The sequence below is a fragment of the Dryobates pubescens genome, chromosome 33 (assembly GCF_014839835.1).
Source record: "Dryobates pubescens isolate bDryPub1 chromosome 33, bDryPub1.pri, whole genome shotgun sequence".
NCBI lineage: Eukaryota > Metazoa > Chordata > Aves > Piciformes > Picidae > Dryobates > Dryobates pubescens.
The window spans coordinates 4,695,418-4,718,253 of NC_071644.1; the positions used below are offsets into that span (position 1 = coordinate 4,695,418).

At 44.2% G+C, this 22,836-nt stretch overlaps 1 protein-coding gene across 1 annotated transcript in view; it reads left to right on the top strand.

Annotated features, from left to right (window-relative positions):
- The window catches only part of MTOR (mechanistic target of rapamycin kinase), a 62,911-nt gene that overhangs the window by 26,652 nt on the left and 13,423 nt on the right, over nucleotides 1-22,836 (top strand). Inside the window, exons 26-37 of the mRNA XM_009906757.2 lie at nucleotides 6,722-6,797; nucleotides 8,100-8,239; nucleotides 10,701-10,801; nucleotides 11,650-11,765; nucleotides 13,114-13,191; nucleotides 13,581-13,688; nucleotides 16,211-16,336; nucleotides 16,967-17,098; nucleotides 19,136-19,251; nucleotides 20,939-21,056; nucleotides 21,820-22,026; nucleotides 22,645-22,745. Coding sequence (XP_009905059.2) covers nucleotides 6,722-6,797; nucleotides 8,100-8,239; nucleotides 10,701-10,801; nucleotides 11,650-11,765; nucleotides 13,114-13,191; nucleotides 13,581-13,688; nucleotides 16,211-16,336; nucleotides 16,967-17,098; nucleotides 19,136-19,251; nucleotides 20,939-21,056; nucleotides 21,820-22,026; nucleotides 22,645-22,745 — 1,419 coding nt within the window. The remainder of the gene's footprint in view (nucleotides 1-6,721; nucleotides 6,798-8,099; nucleotides 8,240-10,700; nucleotides 10,802-11,649; nucleotides 11,766-13,113; nucleotides 13,192-13,580; nucleotides 13,689-16,210; nucleotides 16,337-16,966; nucleotides 17,099-19,135; nucleotides 19,252-20,938; nucleotides 21,057-21,819; nucleotides 22,027-22,644; nucleotides 22,746-22,836) is intronic.

Genomic DNA, 22,836 nt, shown 5'->3' on the forward strand with positions numbered 1-22,836 from the left:
GAGGAAGAGATGATCTCCAACTCTGACCTCCTCCAAAAGATCAAAGAGGCAGCACTGAGCATTTTGAGTTGTTGTGGGCACCTGCCTGTGTGCTGTGCTTCAGGTACAGCTGCAGCCTGGAGTATCAGCTGGTGAGGCTGCTGTGTGGAGATGCTGCCCAAGATATGCAAGTACAATTTGATGAAAGCATTGAGGTTACCTCCAGAGCAGACTGTGGGCTTCAGCCACATTTTTGTCATGGGCATTCCAGAAACCTTCCATAGCAAAATTGCTTTTTATATTTCAGACCAGAAAGTGTCACTGCACCCAGATGAAAGCCTGACCTTTTTGTTCTGCCTCTAATCCTGTCTGAGCCCTCTTCCAGCTGGAGCTTCTGTCATTCCCAGGGGCAAATTCTTCTCAGGCTTCCTGTGATGAGAAACATGTTTTTGTCAAAGTTGGAACAAAGAACAGGACAGGCCAGACTTTGGCTTCTCCACCCCAAAAAGCCACCCTGCTAACACCCCCATCGTGTTACACAGGACTTCATTCTGCTGCTGCTCTCACTCAAACTCTTCTGTCTTGTACAGTTTGAATTTCACACACATCAAGAGAGGCAGATACGGAAGAGTGAAGCCACTTGTAGGTCCATGCATTCTCTCTTGATACAGATTTTGGAAGGATCCAAAATTCAAACTGTTGCACACAGATGTTATGAAATGTGCTGGGCCCCATGCTCTTTAACATCTTTAACATCTTTATTGATGATCTGGACGAGGGCATCGAGTCCATCATCAGTAAATTTGCTGACGACACCAAGCTGGGCGTAGGAGTTGATCTGCTGGAGGGTAGAGAGGCTCTGCAGAGGGACCTCGACAGGCTGGGCAGTTGGGCAGAGTCCAACGGCATGAGATTTAACACATCCAAGTGCCGGGTTCTGCACATTGGCCACAGCAACCCCATGCAGAACTACAGGCTGGGGTCAGAGTGGCTGGAGAGCAGTCAGGCTGAGAGGGACCTGGGGGTGCTGGTTGACGGTAGACTGAACATGAGCCTGCAGTGTGCCCAGGCAGCTAAGAGGGCCAATGGCATCCTGGCCTGCATCAGGAACAGTGTGGCCAGCAGGAGCAGGGAGGTCATTCTGCCCCTGTACACTGCACTGGTTAGGCCGCACCTCGAGTACTGTGTCCAGTTCTGGGCCCCTCAGTTTAGGAAGGATGTTGACTTGCTGGAACGAGTCCAGAGAAGAGCAACAAAGTTGGTGAGGGGTTTGGAACATAAGCCCTACGAGGAGAGGCTGAGGGAGCTGGGGTTGCTTAGCCTGGAGAAGAGGAGACTCAGGGGTGACCTTATTACTCTCTACAACTATCTGAAGGGAGGTTGTAGACAGACAGATGTTGGTCTCTTCTCCCAGGCAAGCAGTACCAGAACAAGAGGACACAGTCTCAGGCTGCGCCAGGGGAGGTTCAGGCTGGATGTTAGAAAAAAGTTCTATACAGAAAGAGTGATTGCACATTGGAATGGGCTGCCTGGGGAGGTGGTGGAGTCGCCATCACTGGAGGTTTTTAGGAGAAGACTTGACAGGGTGCTTGGTGCTGTGGGTTAGTTGCTTGGGCGGAGTTGGATTGGTGATGGGTTGGACGCGATGATCTTGAAGGTCTCTTCCAACCTGGTTTATTCTATGTATTCTATGAAACAGTGCAGAAAAGCCTCCAAATGCCCTCTTTAAAGTGGAGTATTTAATTGGAAATGAGGCAGCCAGGGTTTTCTTTTGGGTTCAGCCTCTGGTGTGTGTATCCTAATGCAAGCCATCTTTGTTTTGCATACTTAGTTGATTTAAAGCAGACATAATGCTTCTTCATTCTGGTGCTGACAACAGACAAATTATGCAGGAATAGAAAAGAGCACAAATCTTCTGTCATTATTTTTGATGAAGCATTAAGAGAGCTTTGGGCAGACAGGTCTGTCTTGGCAGAGACCTTACCCTTATGGAATTGGACTTCTTTCTGAGTGTTTGAAAGATGAATCTCCTCCTGTTTCATGAAGAACTGAATGTAGGCTCTCAGGCACCAACAGCTACTGATGCTAGTCACTGCCAGATCAGATCAGCTGTTGAAGCTGGCAGGCTGTTGGAAGCAATGCCACTGTTATGTAATTGTGTACTGACAATTCAGGTCCTGGTACATTTTGGGAATCTAGGGAGAAACTAGTTCTGTGATTACTGAGTGCATCCTAGTCCTATTTTTTTCCCTTTCCCCCAGTACTGATAGAGAAATCCAGTATCACTTCATCTGAAATCCATCACCATATTTTTCCTCTACTATATTTTGTGTGTGGAAATATTCTGCTACCTGGTAGCTGAAAAGATAAGACCCTAATGTGAAGAGCATGAGGCAAATCCTTTCTGATTTTGTGAATGATGTAGAAGTGGTTGGGAGAATTGAGCCTAACCATGGCTGCAGTTAGTGTGTACCCTCTGCTTACAGTGTTGGGTGATGTTACAAATACAAGTGTGTTAGTATTATGTGATTAGAACCAGAGATCTCATGTCCCTGGAGGGCCAGATTAAATCAGAGGTCTGGGAAGCTGTTCTGGCAGGTGTATGTGAAGCTGAGACAAGAAGAAAAGCTCAGTACCCTGTGGCTATTTATTTGGTAGGCAGTCATTGCAAAACCCTCAACAGGCATCCGGCAAATGCTTAGCATTCAGCATTCCTGGTGCTTGCTGAGGTGGCAAAGGCTCTTCAGTTCTCTGCTGGCAGGTCACAGCAGTCCATACTGTGTCAGAGCTCTGGAAGCACTGCTTTCCCCTCCCACAGTATGTGAAACTTGACCTCTGGCTTTGGAGATGCTCTGTTTTACCTTTTTTTGCTATTTTTTTTTACTTACTTTTTTTCCCTTCTCTGTCCTCAGTGAATCTGGTTATTAAAGACTTGGGTGTCAGTGAATCTGGTTATTAAAGACTTGGGTGTCAGTGAATCTGGTTATTAAAGACTTGGGTGACAGAAACCCTTTTGCAGCCTGAGATTCATAGAATCGCAGAATGGTCTTGGTTGGAAGGGACCTTAAAGATCATCCAATTCCAACCCCCCCTGCCATGGGCAGGGACACCTTCCTCTAGCCCAGGTTGCTCAAGGCCTCATCCAACCTGGCCTTGAACACCTCCAGGGAGGGGACATCCACAACCTCCCTGGACAACCTGTTCCAGTGTCTCAGCACCCTCAATGTAAAGAATTTTTTCCTAATCTCCAGTCTCAATCTCCCTTTTCCAGCTCAAAACCATTGCCCCTCACCCTCTCACTGCTGTAGTAGTTTTCACTGCTTTGCCTTTCAAAACTCATGAAGTTTTTCATTTACTTTGTGAACATTTATATAAAAATTGGGGATTTGGAGTTTTAATGCCTGTGGGCAATGTGGTGTGCCCTCACTGTGCAAAGCTGAAGGGGCTGCTACTCTGACCTGGCAGCAGTCAACCATCACAGCTGCTGATTGAGAGCAGTCCTTTGCCACTGTTGGTTTCTCAAACATATTTGTTCCCAGCATGGGAATAATTTTCAGTGGCATGATGGAAGTGCTTTGGGGTTTGGAGCTGTTTGAGGGGCAATTGATTGTTCTCTGAGCTTTGTTGAATCTAGGAGTGAAGGATGCCTGAACAGAAATAAACTGTAGAATTGGGCACCCGGGCCAACAAAACCAATTCCTTGTGCCAGAGGATTATCTGTTCCCCAAAGTATCTACAAAGTAGCAGTGCCTTCCATTTCTAAGCCCAGAAGCAAGATCTCAGTGCTTCAGAAGGAAAACCAAACTTGATTTAACTGCCACACAAGAGGAGCTTTTTAAACAAACTTAGGAAGACTTGGCTTCTTGTCTGGACTTTGCACACAAGCTGCTGTAGTGCAAAAAATGAAGGTTTCTAGCAACAGAGGCTTGGGACCCCCTGAAAAGACTCTGGTAAAAGAGAGGTTTTCATTTTTTATGGGAAGATAGGGAAGGGTTCTCTCCCTTACCTCTGAGTTCTTGAAAATTTGAAATGTATTTTGAGTGGCAGAGAATGATGTTAGAGACCCTCAGAGATAATGGAAGGCTGGAAAGCTCCCAGGACTGTATAAAAGACAGTATTTCTAGTAAACATTAGATATTTATGCCTGGGGGTTGTGGGAGAGAAAACACCATCATTTGAATTGTCTTCCTACTGAAGACAGCAAAGTTGTCTTTCATTCCTAGTTCATACCTGGTTTCTGTTTGGTGAGACCTCAACTAGAGTTCTGTGTCCACCTCCAGTGCCCTCAACACGAGGACATGGACCTGATGGAGAGGATCTAGAGGAGGCTATGAAAATGATCAGGTGGCTGGAGCACCTCTCCTACAAGGACAGGCTGAGGGAGCTGGGGTTGTTCAGCCTGGAGAAGAAGGCAGCTCCAGGGACATGTAATAGCAGCCTGCCAGTACCTGAAAGGGCCTACAAGAAGGCTGCAGAGGGACTGTTTGCAAAGGCCTGCAGTGGTAGGACAAGGGGCAATGGTTTGAAATTAGACAAGAGGAGATTTAGGTGCATTGATGCTGGAAGATTCTACCAGTCTATACCGGGCAGCACAACTATGTACTTGGGCCTTTCCTGAAAGGTGATGTGTTTAACCTGTGGCCTAAAAACTTTCTGGGGAGGAGATAAAGAAGTCATCTCTTGTGGCCTGCTGCCAAGCCTTCAAGTAAAAAAAGTGGTAGTGGTGGCTTTTTTCCCAGTTTCTACACAAAAATAAACATGCCTGTGTTGTACCCTCAGTGAAATGAGGAGTAATTGATCTTCACCTTACCATTAAACTTCGTATTATCCTGAATTAGGAACAACTGCAGGGACATCACCCTGTAAACAAAGACTTAACTGTCTGCTGAGTTAGCCAGCAGCATTGTTTTTGTCTTGAGAGATGTTTTCCCACCTTCTCCTTTAATCCTGAAAGATTTTATAGTTATTTTTTTTCCCAATACAAGGAGAAATCTATCCTCCTGATTGTAATCCAGTAAACTGCCCTGATCTCCAGTAGCAACACTGACTAAAACCCTCTGGCAACTCTGCCTGCCTGGGATATCAGCCCTTCAGGGCCTCTTCTGGATGCTTTTCTGTGGCATTGCTCATTCTGTCCACTCTCCAGCACAGCTAGAAAACATCTCTGCAATGCTTTGAGTATTAGAAAAGTTGAGAAGGCTCTGCCTGAACGCAGAGCTTCTCAGATCTGCAGCAAGAGGGGCAATGCCTTAATGGTAGGAAGGTGAAAGGGGTGGGGAAGCAGAGGAGGTTTTCCAGTCAGTGGCTTATTAAAGTCCATAGAACTACCTGTCTTTACTCACCGTGTGTCTTCCTCAAATGTTACAACAGAGTAATTTAGGGATAATAATGACAACACAACATATTTTCTACTTCTGTGTATTCTTTTTAATCAAAGTACTTCTCCTTCCCCTTCTCTTCTTTCCCCTCCCTGTGCTTAAACCATAGGCAGCTTTAAAACATTGAATTTTATTTTGGATGGCCAAGAAAGTGTGAAATAACAGCAACAAAAAGAGTAATTGAGTGCAGCAGGGAGCATCAGCAAAAGAGCAGTGATAATTGTTGAAGAGTAAAAGCTAACAGCCAATGTTGTCAGGAAGCGTTGACAAGAAAGATAAGTTGAAGTTATTAACTGCCTGACATGCTGGAAGTGATGTCTGCCAATGGCTCTTTAAATCATCAGGATATGAAATGTGGCAGCCATTTATCACTTTTATGAGGCACTGCTGCCTAGCTTTCCCTTGGGAAGTGTGGAGGTAGCTTGTTCTTTGACTATCTTGCTAAAAAAAGGCATGGATGTATTTCAAGTGCTTCCCATTTTTGGGTGCCTGGCTTCTTGAACCATGCTTGTGCTGCATTCTTAGCTTGACTGAATCTGAATTGAGCTCAGGCCATTCTGTGGTCCTGTTTCCAATAGACTTCACCTTCCCAGATATCCAGAGTGTGTCTAGGAGCTTGGTTCTTTAGCTGTCAGGGAAGGAAACTTCCACAGGCAGAAATCTAGCACTCATTTGAAAATGTTTCCTTTTTTGTCTTTTCAGACTATACCCTTTAATGCTATAATAGATTTCCTTTTCTCCTACTGATCAACAAACCTGTTATAGGGGAGAAAAATGTGCAGTCATACTGATGCTAGCTGGCAGGAAGGAACATTCCTGAAAGCTGCCCATAACTACAGCAGCAAATTCAAAGGGCACTGAAAGTCTGTTTGCATTGCTTTCAGTTGATGTGTGTTGGTTCAGGTTGTGCTTTTTCCATTGCAGATGTTAACTGTCATTAATATTGAACCAGAGTGTGTTGTATCATGCTCAGGTATTGTGACATTGCTTTGAGCAACTTGCACTTCTCGTTCACCAGCACCACAAGGGAAAGAGGAGAGCCATAAACCAGAGGCTGTTTATAAATAACCATTATAAATTAGCAGGGGCTTCATAAAAAGTTCATTTGCCCCTTAAATTTGGGTTTAGCATAAGAGCTGTTAATCATATACAATCACTGGTTTGGTCTTGAGAATACCTGCAGAGAATGCATACTCTTTGTGCCTTCTGTAGTCCAGTCATTCACTTGGAGGCTTTAAACAAAAAGGAGGGTGGTCCACAGCTATTTCTAAGTGACAGAGCTTGCTATCAGCAAGCAGAAGCTCATACCAGCTTCTGATAATTGCCAACTGTGTTAAATGGTCTTTCTCTTCTTACCTTTTCAGCATTAACAATAAACTGCAACAGCCAGAAGCAGCTGCTGGAGTACTGGAATATGCCATGAAGCACTTTGGGGAGCTGGTGAGTCCTGCTGGATAACTCCCTTCTTCATGTCTTATGTTTTGCTCTTTTTCTAGGGTGTGGGGTTTTTTTGGGTCTCCTACCAGTTCTGCTCTGTTAAAAAGATGATTCTGCAGTGCCTTAAGGTGGTTTGGGAAAGGAAGGCAGCCCTGGAAGCAGAGTAAGGGACCACTAAATGGTGGGAACACATATAAACACAAAATGGTGGAATTCCTCTGGTGCAGGATGATGTGTGGGTTTGACTTAGACTGGAAAAGTCCTCACAGCTTCTTATGATTCCTTGGGTGGATTGAGTAAAGCTCTGTGTTACCTAATCCTGACCTCACTTGTTACCAGGAATGTAGCTCTAGCAGTAAATGGAGTTCAAAACACAAAATTTGCCAGAATGGGCAGTGAAAAGAAATTAAGAGGAGCTGTGAGCTCTGCTTTCAGGAACTTGACTGAAATACTGTGATTGTGCTGAGAAGTTAAGAGCTGGTGTATAAATGTCCTAAGTGGAAGAGCTGGCATGCAGAGCATGGTTTATACTGACCCTGCCCACAGGGTGAGGAGAGGAATATTCTGCAGCCTATGTCAAGGCTTGAGCTGCCAAGGGTTGAGCAGGAAGACGTTGGCAGAGAGAAGTATGGAAAAAACATTAAAGCACTTTTATTTCTTGAAAATTAGAAACAAAATCTTGAAACCAAGACTGAAGAGAAGTTTGTGCAGCTGATAAGGATCAGTGCTTGGCTTTCTTGTAAAGTCTTTGTTACAAACCACAGCCTTTCCTTGTGAGGGCTGTGATTAGACCCCAACATCAGCTACCTGCTGTGTTCAGAAATGGCCTAGCAGTAGCCAGGCACACAGTGTGCTTTTGGGGTTTGAGTTTATTCCAGTTGGTCACTCCATTCCTGAGCATAGCACTGTGATCCTTGTTTAAATGCAAGCATATGCAGCAATAGGAAGTGGAATGTTTGATAGCTTTACCCTTTATCCTGTTCCACTCAGTCCCCTTCTCTGAGAAGAAAAGTACCAGCTACAGAGCTGGTATTTCAGTGGTACTGAAGAAGGGAATGGTGATGGATTGATCCCTCTGGTAACATTAATTCATTCCTGTGCAGGTTCAGCAGTGCTCAGGATTCCTGTTTTGATCTAGCTCAGGGCTTTTCTCTGTACCCCAGAAGTCTGTGAGGATACTTAGAATGAAAGAAGGTTGAGGTGGTCACCACAGACAGAACTTTTCAGGGACAGCTGTGGTAGTTAATATAGAATGATAAATGCTAATCCTTCTATTAATTCTGATTTATTTTTTCCTTCCCTTAGGAAATTCAAGCTACCTGGTATGAAAAGCTTCATGAATGGGAAGATGCTCTGGTGGCCTATGACAAGAAGATGGACACAAACAAAGATGATCCTGAGCTGATGCTGGGACGGATGCGTTGCTTGGAAGCACTTGGCGAATGGTAAGAGGAGAATGACTAAAGACTCAGGAAAGCAGTGTCTTTAAAAATAGTGCTTATCTCTTCTCTGGGTGCTGGCATTCAGGTGACTTTTTTTGTTGCCTGAATTCCTATTACTTAATGGTTTGAGTATTTTCAGCAAATTCTCCCGTTGTTCATTGTAGTCAGAGCCTTATGGGATGGGCCATCTGATGAGTTCAGGTCCCTCTGAAAGAGAATCTTCAGTCTTACAGCCAGATCAACCCCATTTGTAACTGAGAAAGGAACTGTAAATAGAGGAGACCTCTCAGGAAACATTGACTGGGCAGCACTTGTCAAAAAGGAGAATCCATGACCTGTCTGGGCAGCCTGCTCCAGGGCTCCAGCACCCTCACAGTAAAGAAGTTTCTCCTCATGTTGAGGTGGAACTTCCTGGCTTCCACTTTATACCTGTTGTTCCTTGTGTTATTACTGGGCACCATTGAAAAGAAACTGGCACCTTTATCTTGCCACCCACCCTCAGATATGTACAGACATTCATAAGATCCCCCCTAAGCTGAGTTTGTTGTTATTGCTCTCTCTTAGCATTCATTAAATACTGTCTTTCTGGACATGTGGTATTTCAAACCCTGTGTTAAATGTGTGTTGTCCACATGTAACTGATCAGAGGCAGTGTTGGTTAGAGGGTGAGCTGGTAATGACTTAGAGCTTGCCGGTTAGCTGTGGGCTGCTGTTTTCCTCTGTGTTCAATTGGAAGAAGCTAATTGGAGAAGGCATCCTGTGCACTGCAGCATGCAGTCGTGCCCAGGGGCAGCTCTGATTTGCTCCAAGTTCTGCCTTGCTGCTGAACTTTTCATGTCACCAGAGTGCTCTCCTGATGGGTCCTGACATGAACCCAGGGGATGGCACAGGGTAAGGAGATTCTGCTTCACTGAAGCTACTGGTAGAGAACCAGAGCTGTTTGAGGAACCTCATTCTGACAGCAGTTGTCTGCCCTTTTCTAGATGAGGAATGGGGCACATTTGGCATACACACAAACCACCACATAGTAGGAAGAACAGACCCTCTTGCTGAGCATTTCTCAGTCATCTTTTCCAGGGATTTATAGAATTTCTCCCCTCTGCAGGATGTGTGTTTGTGTAAAGTGCCCTCTCTGAGCCTCTTGCTTCTTCACATCAGGAACAAATACATTGCAAAATGTTATTTCCCTTCTGTGGGAGCTAGATAGGATACATCTATTGATAGTCTGTAGTGATGAGAGCAATCACAGCCTCACAAAGATCCATGTGCTTGCTCATGTGGAACTGCACTCCATCCCTGAGCAGACAATTCAGAAGTGCCTTTGCGAGGTGATACGTGCTACCTTGCAGCTGACTACACAGACCTCCTCATCCAGACTGGAAATTCCACGCTTCAGCTGTTGATACACTTCAGCAGGGTTCAGCTTGCCTGACTGTGCTGCTGTAGTCTGCTTGGCAGAGTATGACAGTTAATCTAGAACTGGTACGCTGCAGCATCATGATTTCAGTGCTCTGTCCAGTGAGGTGTTGAAAGTACAACCAAAATATTCCTAGCCATCTGTCTCCTGATGCAGTTCTGTCTGCAAGAGCCATACTACTTGATTAGCATCTGTGAGATCCTGATTTACTGCTGTTGCTGGGTTTGGCTTGGGTTTGCATTTGGTTTGGGTTTATTTTGTTTTTTTCTCCTGGGCCATTAAGCTGTCAGAATGACTATCCTGCCTGTGGTTCTGTTTGACTAATCATCTTCCTTTTTGGGAGGGTATGACAGCAGAGAAGGCCACTTGGCCTTCCTCACAGCTGGCAGCTCTTCCACTGCTACAGAGTATCCAGCCTGAGAAATTCTGGAACTGCAACACCCACAGTAATTGGTTTGATTAATGGGGCATTCACAGCTGATTTAAAGGAAATAATATAAAAAAACCCTGATTCTTCCTCTCCAGTGGAGATGAAAGATTCAGATCCCCTCCAAGATCTTGCCATGACAAGTCTTCTTCCTAGGTTAGAGCAGCATCGATTGTCTAGTGTCTGTCATGTGTTATCCAAAGTGTTTGATAGCAGGAGCCTTCCACGAGCTCTTCAGATCATATGTTTCTTGCATTGGTACTTGCAAAAAATGTTCAGCATCCCTTGTTTGGGGGTGGGTTGAGGTTTTTTCTGTATTTGTGGTCTGGAGTTGCCTTTTCAGTTCTGCCAACAGGCATCGCTAACTGCTGAGGAACAAATGCAAACCTGTCTGAATTTGTGTTTTCAAAGCGTAGTTTGACTTTAAATGATTTTCTGATGATGGGATATTTGTCATCAGACTTAACCTGTCAGGGTTGAGAGGGGAGGAATCCTTTTCAGCACTCCATAAAAAGAATGATGGGGCTGGTTGTCATCTTGTTTGTGGAAAGTGGTTGTTTAACAAGGCAACATTCTTAGAAGAGGCTTTTTGCTGATCAGAAATTGTGGATTCTTCTTAGGGGGCAGCTTCACCAGCAATGCTGTGAAAAGTGGACCCAAGTCAATGATGAAACTCAAGCTAAGATGGCTAGGATGGCTGCTGCTGCTGCCTGGGGTCTAGGTAATGTATCCTTGTCTGGTGTGACAGCCCTCAGCGTGGAAGCACAGATTACTTTAACTTCAGAACTGCAAGATACAAGAAGTGGCAAAATCAGGAACAAAACTATTTCTTTTGGGAAGCAAAGTAAGAGTTGTTCAGCACTGAAGCCCTTTGGAAAAATCTGCATTTACATAAGATCTCCCAGTGTGATCTCAAGTAACAGACTGCCTTACTGGTCTGAGCAGATCATCAGTTACTTTAACCAGTCCCTTTTGCCTAGCTTTACAGTTAACAGAGCTCAGGCTCAAGATGAAATTAATAGGATTTCTCAGATTTGTTGGCAGACTCTTATTTACAAGCCAGAACCATATCTATTGAGCATTTTGGTAAGTTGTTTCTGCTGAGTAGACAGTCTTTAAGTAGAATAAATCCATAAATGGTGTAAATATCCATTCTGCTGGTAGTCAGAATTTTACTATAGAAGCTTATAAATCACCTGCTGTCTGCCAGCCTTTGCTGAGGGAGAATTCATGCTTTGCTGTGTAGGACACTAAATCATTCAAGTGTTCTGGAAATGTCAGCATTTCAACTTTTCATCACAGGGAATGCAAGAACCTTTTACATGAGGATAACAGTTTGTCTAGAAAAAAATACATCTGGTTTTCTTTTGTCTACCTGTGTGTATGCACACAGGGAGTTTCAGTGCATAACACAGACTGTCCCTGCCAAAAGAGAGCTGCTGGAGAGCTGACTGGAAGCACCACACAACATTCAGGCCTAGTTGCTTATGCCAAAGCACTATAGCATGGTTCTGTTCTCATCTTGCAGGGAGAGCTGTTGTGGTACTAAGGATATCTGTTTCTCTGCAGGTCAGTGGGATAGCATGGAAGAGTATACCTGCATGATCCCAAGGGACACCCATGATGGAGCTTTCTACAGGGCAGTACTGGCTCTTCATCAGGACCTTTTCTCACTGGCTCAGCAGGTAGTTATCTTCTTTGCTGCCTTCCCAATACCTGATTTAAGCTGAACTAGGCTATACTGCTGCATGGAAAGATGTCCCAGTTTAAAGCAGTTGTCTGTTACCTGTGAATTACCCAATAACTTTTTTCCATTGATAGATTAGACCTCAGTGACTGAGCTTGCCTTTGTATTTCCAGACACACAGCAGTGAATCTATGTACAAAGAGTAGTGGTACAGTGCTGTGGAGTGCAAGAAAGCCTTAGTCATTATTTGGCTGCTTTACTTTCATGTCTGTTTTCTAGACAGACAGTGCAGAAGGATTATTTCAGCAGAGGTTCCACCCTACAGAGGACTGTGTGGTAAAAGGCATTCATGGCCAAAGTCACACACCTAAGGTTCTTCATTGGTGTTCTGTGCGCTTCTGCCTGTTGCAGCTTTTTCGTGAGGTGCTTACATATCATGTACCAGAGCCTTCCCTCTGGTTTTTCTGGTTGCAGTGATAAATCTTAAATCTTAAGCTGAGATGAGAAATCTCATCTCAGACAAGGAATGAGTTTATTGAACTGTATTGGTCTGCTTGTCTGTCGCAGAGGAGATTTGCAGAGTGACTTTTTCCCCTCTGCAGATGCAAAGTCTGTTGTTTACTTTCCAAGGAAGCTCAAGTACCATTTCTCAGAACTCTGTGCTGCCTTGCCAGCTTAGATAAAGAACTAATTCAGTCTGTTCTGTCAAATCCCATCCATAGGATTTGAGGTGATGTGCACAGTAAAATTAGCCAGACATTCAAAGGAGTAGAGCTTTGGTGCTTAACCTTTAACATTTGAAATGGGAAAAAGCTATAGATGAGACATTATATAAAGACTGGAACCAGAGCAGGATTTGTTTCATGCCTGAAGAGCATTTCTTAGTTGGAGTAAGAGAAATGGAATTTGCTGTCCTGTAAAAGAGGTAAAAACCTGTTGGGTTACGTAAAGCAGCACAAGCTATTTGCTGTCATTCTGGGTTATCAAGATACCTCTCTTGAGGCTTTTTGTAACAGACTCTCTTGCACTAAAATGTCAACTTCTTTTTTTCTCTCTAAATATTTCTTCTCTCTGAATGATCTCTGCTGTCAAGCAGGATTAGAAATACTACAAACTTTGGTAGAGAGACAAACTTCAGGCTGTAGGTAATAAATGAATCCCCCTTGACTTCCCCTATACCTGTTCTGTCAACTCTTTCTGCTGATAACATCCTTTCCTTGTTCTTGGTGGAAAAATGAGAGCAGTGCCAGCTTGCTTTGTGAGATGAAACAGACATGTGGCAGTTCCAGGAGTTGATTCCAGGTAAAACATAAGATCTTTACCCCATATGTCTTGTTTTATTTCAGTGCATTGACAAAGCCAGAGATCTGCTAGATGCTGAGCTGACTGCCATGGCAGGAGAGAGCTATAGTCGAGCCTATGGGGTAAGTGTCTAACTCTCAGCCTTCCTTGTCCTTGTTGCTGCTTCAGACTGTCTCTAGAAGCTGCATTTGCCATGTGAGCAGCTCTAGTGTCAAACATAAGACCTGTGTAGGCCCACAAGCTAAATGGCTCTAGTCAGGTAAGAAATATAACTTTGTAGGAGCAGCTTTGGGATAAATTAAGCAGTGAAGTGAGCTCCTCCCCCTCAAAAGAAGTAAGAATTGACATTTAGAAAGTTTGAACCAGCAGATGGTCTAGATCCCAGTATCTAGCAGTCAGTTCTTTACCTGTTGGGCAGCACATGTACTTCAGATTTTGATGCCAAAATACTGTTCCTTAATCATAGATTTGTGCTGTAGTGATTGGGATGGAATGTGATTGTTTCCTTCAGGCTATGGTATCCTGCCAGATGCTGTCAGAGCTGGAAGAGGTTATCCAGTACAAACTTGTACCAGAACGCCGTGAGATCATCCGCCAGATCTGGTGGGAAAGGCTGCAGGTATGTCTGAGTAAGGACCAAGGATGGAGATGCTGATGTGTTGGCATGCACAGCTCCCCTTCCAAGTCAGTGTGATGGCTCAGCAGGTCTTGCCATACCTCCTTCTATCCCAACAGCGCATCTGCTTGCGTGGCTGCAAGCTTTCTGTCTCCCTTTGTCCTGGTTGGTTTGGGTTTGAGTTTTCTGTTAGTGTTCCTGAGGTGACGCTATAGTAGGGTGATTTAAACCTTAAAATAGGTGTGTACAGAATGGAGACACTAGTAATATCTCCAAAGCTGCTTATGTCAGAGTTGGATCCCACCTGGAAACACTGGTTTGGATAAGACCAGTTTGAACTTTTTACCTGGCTAGCTGCCTTGTAAGGAGAATTGAATTCTCTCAAGATGCTACAAAACTGGACAGAGAATTCACATAATTGTTAAAAATTGTCCAGTCCCTTTCTGACCTCTTACAGGAACATTTCCAGTTGATTGGTGGCACTTAGGAACATGGCTTAGAGGTGAACTTGACATTATGTTTATTGTTGGACTCCATGGTCTTTAAGTCTTTTTGAACCTAAATGATTCCATGATTAGCCTATTAGCCTTGTACTCTTCAAAGAGACCTTTAGCAGTGCTGCTTTTCCTGTATTAGAAGACAAGTTTGTGCTTTTCTTACTCTAAATACTAAAAATCCAAAGCACCTCTGAAGATTTACATCAGACAAATATTTTGCCATTATTTCCTTACAAGAGGCATCCCTACAATGAAAAGGAACATCATCAGATGAAGTAGTGCAGACAGGAATACTCTTTAAAGAGGTAATTCATGCAAAGAAAAAGTTAACAAAGGGTAATCAGAGTATCACAGAATGGCTTAGGTTGGAAGGGGCCTTAGAGATTGTCTCCTCCAATCTCCCCACCATGGGCAGGGATGCCTCTCAACTAGTCTCAGCTGCTCAAAGCCTCATCTACCCTGGCCTTGGACACCCCCAAAGGAGGAGACATCACAACCTTCCTGGGCAGCCTGTTTCAAAGTCTCACCACTCTCATACTGAAGAACTCCCTAAGATCCAGTCTAACCCTGCTCTCCCTCAGCTTAAAGCCATTCCCTCTTGTCCTGTCTCTGGACACTCTTATGAAAAGTCTATCTGCAGCCTTCCTGTAGGATCCCTTCAGGTATTGGAAGGCAGCTCTAAGGTCCCCCCAGAGTCTTCTGCTCTCCAGGCTGAACACCCCCAGCTCCCTCAGCCTGTCCTCATAGCAGAGGTGCTCCAGCCCTTGGATCATCTTTGTGGCCTTCCTCTGGACTCACTTCAACAGCTCTGTGTCCTTACGATGAGGACGCCAGAACTGGATGCAGTATCAGAGGTGCCTCTGGTAAATGCTCTCATTATTTTGATATGGTGCCTGAGGGAAGAATTTCTCCCTCTGCAGGGTTGTTCTCTGTGACTGCTATATCTGCCTCCTTAGAAAGGCTGTTGCTGCTGCAGATATTTTGCTGTTTGGGAAACTGTGACAAAGCTTTTAGTCTCTCATCTGCATTCCTCTCTGGAAAAGCTCAGGACTGGGGTGGAGAAACTGAGAGTGATGAGAATGCAGCTGTTAATAGTGCTGGGAGCAGCACATACAGTTCTTGCACATTTTAGAGCTGCTTTTTAGTAATTTGTAAATGTCTGTTGGATGAGCTTTATTTGGGTGCCAGGGAACAAGCTTTGCCTAACTTCCCAGCCTTCCATTCTGGGCAAAGAAATAGACAAATCCGTGCTAAGGTGCTTGCTGCCATTCCTTAGTTTACCTCAAACTAGGTCTAAGTTGCCTCTGGATCAATACAAACTTCAGAGTATCACTGTTGCCTTGAAGCACTTGGCCACTACAGCAAGCACCATGTATTTGTTTGTTACTCTCACACACTTATACTTCTCTGTAGCCTCCTTGAACATCTGAAATACAGCCTCACATCCTGCTCTCACTGACCATGTTGTGCCTCTCCCTTCAGACAGACAAGAACCAGACAATGCTTGCACAAGCAACACAGCAGTTGGAACTGCAGATTCTGGTAGAATTATCAGTTGAGTCGTGCCAGCCTCTAAAAGCAACACATGCAAGGAGAAGAAAAAGGGCAATAATAAAAATATCTCTGCAACCATTTGGTTTTGTACCATCTCCATACTGAGATTTGTCACTGTTTAAGCCCAAAATAACTTCAAAACTAGGTTGAGAGGGATTATAAAACTCTTGACTCATTTTGGGATTGCACAAAGAGTTCTTCTGGGTTTGGGTGCAGTTCTGCTTTAGAAGCTTGTCTCCCTTTTCCTTAGAGGATGTTGTTAGACTGCAAACTGAGCTGGCTGCAGAGTGTCAAGGACTTAACCTTCTTGAAGTGTTAAAGAAGTAGCCATCTACTTCATAGCCTTGGCCTGCTGTGAGTTATGGGTGCTGAAGGCTCTTCATCTTAGGAAAAGTCCCTTCAGATCCTGAATTAAGGCTCTGTGGAGTAAATTGGAGATAGGACACTAACAGGTTCTCTCTATTTTTCTTGCAGGGCTGTCAACGAATTGTGGAAGACTGGCAAAGGATATTGATGGTCCGATCTCTTGTTGTGAACCCTCATGAGGACATGAGAACTTGGCTGAAGTATGCCAGCTTGTGTGGCAAGAGTGGGAGACTGGTGAGCATGGTCAAGCTCTACCCTCTACAGCAGGATTTTAGACAACTGGCTTCAACCTTGAGCGTTTCCAAATACTTTCATTGCCCAAGTGGGATGGGCTCTCCTCTGAGGAGAAGACTGGTCAGAAATTGTTGAAATGCTGAAACTGTAATCAGTATAGAGTTCATGCTTGTAGCCAAGGCTAGTTTTGTGGGATTTGTATTCTGCCTCAGAGACAATTTTTTGTGGCATGCTATACCTGAAAGTTCTTATGCAGTAGTGATAGTTATTAGTGATAGCTCTGTCTGCTGAAGCACTCTCTCTCATCTAGAATGCGATGTTATCACTGAACATCACAACCCTATTTGGACATTCACCCCAAGGTTTATTACCAACAGCAATTGAAACAAGAGACTTCACACTCTCTACTGGCTTCTGAAAACAGAATCTAACCCTCTAATCTCAATGAAGACCTATGATTTATCATGTGGTATTCTTACAAGTCCAGGGAGTGGTAATAAGGCTGCTCGGTCTGTGTTTTATCTGGAGGGTCAGAGCTATTTTTCAGTGGCCAGTAATTCTGCAGTCATTATGAAAAAGTAAGAATGAGCTTGGTTTAACCTGCTTTTTCTCTTTGTAACTTTTTTCCAGGCTTTGGCCCATAAGACACTTGTCCTGCTCTTGGGTGTAGATCCGTCTCGACAGCTGGATCACCCCCTGCCCACAGTACATCCCCAAGTGACTTACGCCTACATGAAGCACATGTGGAAGAGCGCCCGTAAGGTACAGGAGAGCAGAGGGCTCTCTGCCTTTCATTGCTCAGGTTTTGGGCAGTGACATGCACGTTAGCTCTTCATAATCCCCACAGAACCAAGTCAAGGCTGATGGTTTTCTTTTTGCTCACCTGCAAAAGAGTAACCAGTCCTTATTAGAGTAACTTTTCTTATTCAGAGGATAAGCCTGTGAAATTTCCCTTTACAACTCTGGAGCACAGGGGAGGCCTGGCCCTGGTTTTGTGTCCTAGGTGGAAAGATTATTTTTCTAAACTAGTATCAGGTATCCAAGGGATGCAGCCAAGATGAGTGGTGGTGAATAGTAGCTCTTCTGTCCTCACAAGGATTTTACTGGACTTTTCATCCCCTGTTGTAATTGCCAGCTCTCCACACTCAACCAGAGTGACATGCTGAAAGAGTAAGGAGGTTTTATTACCAGTTTAAAAAATATATCCTGAACAGTCTGTACTTAGTTGTTGAGCAGAACTGACTTGTATTAAGGACATTATTGAAAATTTCTAACTGCAAAGCAGCTGAAAAGCACACAGGGTTTTGTCATGGGGACAATTTGGCTCCAAAGAGCCTAGGGTGAATGTTTTTGACATTGCAACACAGGGAAAATTTACATAATCACAGCCAATAAACTCCAGACTGGAGAACTTATCTTTTTTTTTTTTTTTTTAATATACATTAAAGCCTCCATTTATTCTCTCATTCTGCCACATCTTTTTCATTTTTCCTGTCTTTGGGATTGCCAGCACTGGAGCAGAGCCATCGCTATGAGAACATTGCCATGACCTAACTCTTCTTTATTTGAATTTAAAATCCAGAAGGAGCTGCTGCTGAGGCCCTGTTCAGCTGGCTCTCTAAAACAGTCTAATGGTCTCTTAAATGACCTAAGAAGTATATGGGCCTTCTCTGCCTCCCTCTTTGAGTGGAAGTGGATTTTTCTGAGTTTGGGCTGGGATAAAGGATAGACAAGATGCAGGAAGCCAGTGCAGCTGTAGAAAACAGAATGTAAAAGGTACAAAGAATAAAGGAATGGGGGGAGAGAATGTACCTAAAATAAACTGATGCAGGAGTTTGGGGAGCCTGTATGTGAGGATGTGCAAGTCACACGCACAGGATCACGTAGTGTTAGGGGTTGGAAGGGATCTCCAGAGATCATCAAGTCTGACCCCCCTGCCAGAGCAGGATCACCCAGAGTAGGTCACACAGGAGCACATCCAGGTGGGTTTTGAAAGTCTTCAGTGAAGGAGACTCCACACCCACTCTGGACAAAGTCTTCCCTCAGAATTTGTTTGTGCAAGTTACTTTAGCACTGCTGCCATGCATACTCTGCATTTGTACTTCTTAAACAACTTTAGGATAAATGTAGACTTTAACTTGATAAAACAAGGCAAAGTTCACATCCCATAATATGTAATGTGAGCCTAGCAAAGGTGAGGAGTTGGAAGAACAGGAAGCTGCAAGATTTCCTTCAGGCTTTGTTTTTCATATTGGTGAGATTTTGATTCAGGGCATAGAAAATTCTGAACAGGCTCCTCCTGTCTGTTGTGACCTGGTTTCTTTCATGTGCATGGTTAATTGCAAATGAGACATCTCTATCATTACTGGAGTGTCACTGCATGAGTAGTAGCAGGACATTCTCTGCTGCTGCTCTGTGGCCATCACACTTTGCCAGAGGAAAGTTCTTGCACATCAGAGCACAGTGTTAGCTTATGTTATGGTCTCTCAGACTTTTGGCTGTATGTGTGACCTGAAGGTGTGCTCAGCATCAGAAGGATACCGTTACCTGTTCCTCAGTGTAGCAATTCAGTGGCTGGATTTCTGACACATCAAGAATTTCTAACCTCTTCATTTATTTGGTGCTACATATGTAGAGAAAAAAAATATTTTAGAAGGATACAAATGGCTCAAAAGGTTTGAAAGAAAACAAAACTGAGGATTTTGCTTTCAGTGAAAAATTATTTTCACACTGTTTTCCTCTCTTGTGAAGTTGTGTTTGACCCCTGTGGTCCTTACTGTAACTCTCATCCCATTACAGATCGATGCGTTCCAGCACATGCAGCACTTCGTGCAGACAATGCAGCAGCAGGCACAGCATGCCATTGCAACTGAGGACCAGCAGCACAAGCAGGAACTCCACAAGCTCATGGCACGGTCAGCACCCTGGTCCTTGGACACCTTTTAGCTTACAGTGCAATCAGTTTCTTTCCTGAGGTTGCAGGCTCATCATCAAGACCAACCTTCAGCCCAGCACCACCATGCCCACTACATCCTGTCGCAAAGTGCCATGTCTGTGTGTTTTGTGAACGCCTCCAGGGATCGTGACTCCACCACCTCCCTGGGCAGCCTGTTCCAATTCCTGAACACTCATTCAGTAGAGGAATTTTTGTTAATATCCAATCTAAACCTTCCCTGGCACAATTTCAGGCCATTTCCTCTCCTTCTATCACCTGGTACTAGGGAGAAGAGACCAACTCCCACCTGGCTCCAAACTCCTTTCAGGGGACTATAGAGAGCAATGAGGTCTCTCTTCAGCCTCCTTCTCTCTAGGCTGAACAACCGCAGGTCCCTCAGGTGCTCAACACCAGCCCTGTTCCCCAGACCCTTCACCAGCTTTGTTGCCCTTCTCTGGACACGTTCCAGCACTTCAATGTCTTCATTGGAGTGAGAGGCCCAAAACTGAACACATGCAGGTGACACGTTTCAGGCATGAGCCATGCTTTGGTTAAAATGAACAAGGGATTTCTCATCTAGCTGGTAGAGCCCCATTTATGTTGCATCCTTACCTATCTTATCAGCCACAGTAAATGCTGTTGGGACACATCAGTGTAAAGAAGCCTGTGATTGTGGCTGGTTGTGTTTTTCCATCCCTGTGGCTCACTGGCAGAAGGCAGAGCTCCCAGCATGGCTATTCCTTTGGTTTTCAGGAGATCCAGTCAGCAGGAAAGAAACACATCTGTGCTTGGCAGTGTGTGTGCTCTGGGCAATAGATGCCCAGCATGTGATGGGCTCTTAAAATACTGTTGCAATGAAAACACATCTGATAATCTCCATTTTCCTCTGTGGATCTGGAGGTGCCAGATCTGTCATTTCCAATTCAGAGAAGAAATTGCATAGTGCTTACTAAAGGGAGGCAGACACTTAATTTGTTTTTATGAGAATGGCAACTTGATAACACCATCCTGTGTTTTTCAGAGTGGCTAAGAGGAAAGTCAGGAGTTGCCCACAACATTTTTCTTGCACAGTGCTTTCTGGAAGACTGAAACTACAGAAAGGAGAGTGGGGTAACTGTGGTATTTAAAGCAAAGTATTGAGCTTTGCACAAGCCTTCACAGCTCCACCCTGCTGCAGTAAAACCATGCTGTTTTTCCTTTCCACTGGGAGGGGATGACTTAGTGGAGTTCTGGCTTGGAGGAAGAGCAGTTGCTCTCTTTCCACTGTTTGTCTGTTCTCTCCAGAAGGTTGGTTTGTGTGCTGATAACTCCAGTTAGCCAGCACATATCCTGTGTGCATTTTGGTAACACTGATGAACTCTCCTCATGCCACTGTTAGCTACTTAAGTTTATTTTATAACTGATACAACTGAGGAACAAAGTTTGACCCTGACCTTCCTTTCCCCTAAAAAATTAAACCATTAACTAGTTGGTTCCACACTTGGAAGCAGGATGTAGGTGTTTTGTACCTTACCTCTTAACACATACACTCCCAATCTGAATAGGCATGCTGAGAGCCTTTACTACATGGAAGGGTTTTCAGACTTCAGATAAGAAGTCTGCCTCTTAATCCAGCAGGCTTCATTGTCATTTTAGCTTCTGAGTCAATAATCCCTTTGCTTAACCAGGTGTTTCCTGAAACTGGGTGAGTGGCAGCTGAACCTGCAAGGCATCAATGAGAGCACAATCCCCAAAGTCCTGCAATACTACAGTGCTGCAACAGAGCATGATCGCAACTGGTACAAGGTCGGTAAGGGAAAGGTTCCAGGCAGCATTGCAGAGAGATCAGTAAATCTGATCATAGCCCATGCTGCAGGAAAGGAAGATGTTCATAGGAAGATCTTTTAGGACTACCTGCCTTGTAGGATTGAAAAAACAAAACAAGAGAAAGCATCCCAAGGCAACTGTGAGATTCTCGTTTAGAGTTTTCTCTGACTTGCAGAACAAGGCCACAATTCAGTTTCTGTTCTTGCTCTCCTGTCAGTTAACAGAGAAGGAGAAAGGATGGAAAATGAAATTTGTTCTCACTCAGTGTATTTGAACTAGGAAAATAGCCTGGTTGCTAATTCTCTGAAGAGCCTTTAATTCCAGGGTTGTAAAATTTCAATTAATATTTGGTGCCAGCCCTTCTCTGAGGCACCATCTCCTGCGTTTCTTCCTCTTGTGCTGCTCCTGGTCCTAACACATTCATCTTCATTTTAAGATTTGAAAAATGAAGGTGTATGTGGAATGGGATTTTTTATTTTTTTTTTTGCTACACAGCTCCTTTGCCTGAATATAAAACAGGGAGCTCCTGGCTGAGAACTTCCCATGGTGTTAAAATAATAAGACAGTTAAAAGTACAAGTGGTTAGAGAAAGCAAACCATTGTGTTGTCTGCAGGTTATTACAGACTCAGAAAGGTTGGATGTGATGGTTTAATGGATGGATTATTATCTCTAATAATTAGAAAGTACAGGTTGCAGAACGGATTCATCCTCCTTCTGACTTTTGTTCTCACTTGTTGGCAGGCCTGGCATGCCTGGGCAGTGATGAACTTTGAGGCAGTGCTTCACTACAAACATCAAAACCAGGCCAGAGATGAGAAGAAGAAACTACGTCATGCTAGTGGAGCCAGCATCACGAGTGCCAACACAGAGGGCAGCAACAGTGAGAGTGATGCAGAGAGTGCAGAGAACAGTCCCATCCCTTCTCCAGTGCAGAAGAAAGTCACTGAGGTACCTTCTTCCTTGTTTGTAATGGGAGATTGGTGCCTACTGGTTAGATGCAGGAAGATGCTATGGTGGAGAACAAGCTGCTGTGTGCAGCTGGCTTGTGGAAGCTGTCTGTATGTATATAGTATGCACACACATACTCTTTAATAGCAGAAGTGAGGAGGTTCAGGTTAGTTTAGGCTTAAAGGAATTAATGCAAAAGATCCCAAGTTAGCTGTGAACTCAAGCAAAGGCATGGATGGCTGTCATTGTGTGCATTGTGTCCATTGACAAATTCTGCTTCTGAAGCCCTCCATAGAACACTGTGAGGAATCTCTATTGCTTCCCAGCTACAGCAGGGTCATAGCTTTTAGGCTGCTTTGCTGTCCATAGCTTTGCCAACAAAATGAAGTATGAAAACACTTCACAGTGTGCTTCCTTCCAGGCCGAAAGACCTAGGTTTAGTCCAGCAAAATATGAATTCCAGGAGCAGTATGTCTTGTGAAGATTGTGAGCAGAAGTCAATTATAACTTGGATCAGATCTGGGTTTCTACATATTTCTCCTTTTTCCCTGCTAAGTTAGGATTCTTGTGGACTGATGTGCTTGTGTAGCACTAATGCAGCAATTTTCATTCCAAAAGGATTTATCCAAGACCCTCCTGATGTACACAGTCCCTGCTGTCCAGGGTTTCTTCCGCTCCATATCTTTGTCTCGAGGAAACAACCTGCAAGATACTCTAAGGTAATAAAGCAGTTGGTAAATGAAATCCAGCTGAGAAGGACATGTGGTTTAAGGCTAGGTAGAACCTGTCTGCTTTTCATTATGGTTTAAC